Source organism: Zea mays, chromosome 9 (assembly GCF_902167145.1).
Source record: "Zea mays cultivar B73 chromosome 9, Zm-B73-REFERENCE-NAM-5.0, whole genome shotgun sequence".
Classification (NCBI taxonomy): Eukaryota; Viridiplantae; Streptophyta; class Magnoliopsida; order Poales; family Poaceae; genus Zea; species Zea mays.
The window spans coordinates 33278451-33282498 of NC_050104.1; the positions used below are offsets into that span (position 1 = coordinate 33278451).

Sequence of the window (4048 nt, forward strand, 5' to 3'; positions counted from 1 at the left end):
GGGATGATTCTTCAAGTGATGATGAACCTCCAAGGACGCGCAGCCACCGATCCTCATCACGCTCATCACACAAATGCCTTATGGCAAGAGGTAAAATGAGCATTCCATCCTCTAGTGATGATAGTAGTAGTGATGATGCTGGTGAGGGAAAGCCCTCCGTAGATGAACTTGCGGAAGCCGTTAAATTTTTCCAGGATGTTTGCACTAAGCAAAAAGCTCAACTTAAAACTTTGAAAAATAAGTTGATTAGCTCCCAAAATGATTATAAAGGTTTGCTAGAAAAAATTGAAACTTTTGCGAACTTAAATTGTGAGTTGTCAACTAAAATTGAGCTATTAGAGTCTAGTGCTCCATCCACTGCTACTGATGATGGTCTTATTAAAAAGAACGAAAAACTTAAGGCTAAGTTAGCTAGCTCCCAAGAAGCTATTGAAAATTTGCTAGAGAAAATGGAAATTCTTAGCATACACAATAATGAGCTAACTACCAAGCTAGAAAACATTAGTAGCCAAGGTTCAGCTAGGCGCTAGGCGGAATCTAGGCAGTGACCCATTGCCTAGCGCCTAGTCGGGAGTACTCGGTTTTAGGCGCTTCTAGGCGCTTTTCTAGGCGTTTTGGCAATATAGCCATAAATTATATATATTATGTATATAACTATATATACATATATAACTACTATATATGACTATAGGAGTCACAGTAAGTATAAAAAGAAGGCCAGTAGACATATCTGATTCATAGCTGAGCTTACTCTTGCATGTTCCTAGCTCTTGCAAGGCTGCAACACATTTTGACAGCTAGTAGTTAGTAAATTAGTCAATAGACAGCTAGTTGTTCATCAAAAAAAATAGAAAACACTAAATTGTGACTTATCTGGATGATTTCAGCAGCCTCCCATTCATGAGCAGTTGAGCACACCATATCAACAGCCGGTAATTACAACACAAGTGGATAGGACAGTAATACAAGTGCAGAACACAATTTATAAATAAAGGACAGCACAAGCACATAGTTCTTAGTTCAGGTCTCACACAAAAGAAGACACACACACACAAAGTGACACAGCTGCAATTCATAAGACCAGGGCATCACAAAAGGCTTCACTACTAGATGGAGATGGTCCAGATCATGTTTCATCTTCACTGTAGCACAAATCTTCATCTTCATACTCTTCTTCTTCAGACTCAAACTCTTCTCCTTCATAGAGCTCTCTCACTCTTGCACTTCTACGAGGCTCAAGTTGTTCTTATGCTCCCACTGCCTCTCCAATAACAGACCAAGGTATCCCTGTACCTTCCATCTCATCTTCCTCCCCATCTCTAAAGACAACTTGTGCACAATCGTCTCCACCCTCTTGGAGAAAACCTTGAGCTTCAGTTGTATCACTAGACAAGAGAACATCAGTGATTTTCTTTGACTTAATCTTTTCTCTGTTATTCATCAGCCTGTTATTGAACTGAATATAGACCAACTTGTTGAGACGGGTTGTAGTCAGCCTATTTCTCTTCTTAGTGTGTATCTATAAATTAGAAACAAAAGCATTTTCAGTTCTGAAATTTAATCATAGTACTGCTGAAATGATTAATAGATAGGTACTAACCCCTTCAAACCCACTCCAATTTCTTTCACAACCAGAAGAGCTTGATGTCAAAGATAATATCCTTGTAGCCATCTTCTGTAAAGCTGGTGTTTCAGTTCCATATAACCGCCACCATGATGCTGAAATAAACTAGAAACACCTCTATTAGTTTAAAAAACAGCAAACAACCATGTTAGAAAACAGCAAACAACCATATAATAAGTACCTCTACCTGGATTGTAATCATAGTTTTGAAAAGTTCTTGCAAGCTTCTTGCTAAATGGTCCTTCTCTATTCTGAAATTTTTTCAATTCAAAGTTGGCAGCCTGTTCTTGTTGGTCCTCATCATGATAATAAAATTGCTCGACACAAGATATGAAGGCTTCATTCATTTTGGGCTCATCAAAGATTGATGGGTTAACATAGCTATAGTGTGGATTCAGCAAAAAAGCTGTCAAATGCAATGGAGAATCAAGTCTTCCATTCATCTTCTTCTCAATTATAGCCATAACATCTTTGAATCGAGACTCAACATTGCCAAAGGCCTCTTTGACCTCTCTCTTTGCCTTTAGTAGCTCTCCATAAAGGAAACCCATGGATGGCTTCACATCCCCATCAACCAAACAGAGGACTTTGACCAATGGCTCAAAAACAGCCAACATTAGCTTCACATCCTTCCAAAAGGCTGGACTCAATATAGTAGTTGTGGCCTCTTTTCCTTTCTTTGATTTCACATCCTTTAATGAGTCCCACCTGCTATGAACCACCATCTTCCTTAACTGGTCCTTCTTCTCTTGCATACTGTTCAAAGTGAGAAAGTATGAAGCAAACCTAGTCACTCCTGGCCTCACTAGCTCTTTCCCCTCTGTGAAGTATCTCAAGCACTCCAATGTTCTTGTGTGGCCATACACAAATATGGTAAATGACTTTGCTTGGTCAATCACTTTCCTGAACCGAGGCAAGTTGCCAATTCCTTGGAGCATCAAGTTGATTGTGTGAGCTGCACAAGAGGTCCAAAATACTTGTGGTCTCTTCTCAAGCAATAGCTTCTTTGCTCCCATGTTGTTAGAGGCATTGTCAGTGACTACTTGCACCACATTTTCTTCACCAATGTCTTCAATTGCTTTGTCCACTAATTCAAAAATGTCTTCACTTGTGTGTGACACATCTGACATCTCTTTTGAGCTGATGAAGGAGGTTCCATCAGCACAATTAGTGCATATATTCATTATGCTTCTCCTCTTCCTATCTGACCAAGCATCGGTCATAATAGAGCACCCATTTTTCATCTTCTCGACTTCACGTTCCTGCAGCAAACACTTGGTTCTTTCATATTCTTCTTCCAGCAAACTACCTCGAAAGGCATCTTGAGTTGGAGGTGTAAGTCCTGGTCCAAATTGTCCAATTGCTTCACACATTTGCTTGAACTCATCATTGTCACATGCATTGAAAGGTATTCCTGCCAATGATTAAAAAATGAAGTCTAATTAGTGTTCAGTTCATGAATTTTAAAATGTGAAAACAGCATCGTATACTAGCTATTTACCATGATTATAGGCCCATCTTGCAATAAACTAGTGCACCTCATGCTCTCTTTCTTTCCATAGTTCCTTGTTCAGCTGCTGTTGTTTGAATGAATCAGCCTTGGTAGGATCAATAGCACGTGTCCATTTGTCAATTGGCCCTAATTTGTGAGGCTGTGAGCTTCCAACACAAGTGACTTCTTCTGACTCCTCTCCAACCCTAGATACATTCACTTCCTCTCTAAGTTCTAGCTCACGAACAGTCTTCTCCTCCCTCTTCCTTTTTGTAGCCTCTATTGCTTTCTTGCACTTCTCTTTAGCCTCTAGAGCCTGCGGTGTTGCAGATGTGCATTTCTTCACATTCTTTCCAACATGGGCAAGATGCTCCTTCAACCTATAAATCCCTCCCCTCATCTCCTTGTCACAGAACTTACACTTCACCTTGTCTTTGTTGTTAGCATCAACAAGAACACCATATTCCCATCCAACATCATCTGAATTTCTTTTTAGGAGATTCGCTCTAGCTGCTTCAGTTTCAGAAGGTACAGCTGCAGTTTCTGATGACATCCTTAATCCTTTCACTTGTACACCGCAGGCTATCCTTTCTCTTGTACAAGTAGGAAAGCAGGGAGGCTAAGTTAGCAGGGGAGGAAAGCAGGGGAGGAGGTTAGCAGGGGAGCGGCTGGAGGAGGGGGATGAGCAGGGAGGGGAGCAGTCGGAGGCCAAGTTTGTGTGTGGAGGAGGGAGGCCGAGCGGGAGCAGCGCGTGGATTTTCTCGCGCGGGAGCAGGTCGGCCCGGCACGCGCTCCCGCTAAAAAACGCCGCGCGCGCCCGCCTATGGCGCCTGCGCGCCGCAAAGTCGCCGCGGAGGCGCGGCTGAGCGCCGCCTAGGCGATGTGCCCGCCTAAACAGCGCACAGCGCCCTAGGCTACGCGGTGGGCTGCCG

General features: G+C 42.4%; 1 protein-coding gene across 2 annotated transcripts; it reads right to left on the bottom strand.

Moving 5' to 3' along the window:
- Window positions 1–941: 941 nt before the first annotated feature.
- On the bottom strand, window positions 942–3707 carry LOC103641746 (uncharacterized). Of its 2 annotated transcripts, none has more exons than XM_020544558.3 (4): window positions 3126–3707; window positions 1806–3038; window positions 1601–1719; window positions 942–1519 (listed from the first exon to the last, which is right to left on the bottom strand). In XM_020544558.3, exons 2-4 carry the CDS (start codon window positions 2995–2997, stop codon window positions 1247–1249), a joined length of 1584 nt encoding a protein of 527 aa, XP_020400147.1. In that variant the 5' UTR covers window positions 2998–3038; window positions 3126–3707; the 3' UTR covers window positions 942–1246. The 2 variants fall into 2 exon arrangements, with proteins under 2 accessions (XP_020400147.1, XP_023156829.1); XM_023301061.2 differs by having other exon boundaries at window positions 947–1519; window positions 1812–3038.
- Between the last annotated feature and the right edge of the window lie 341 nt (window positions 3708–4048).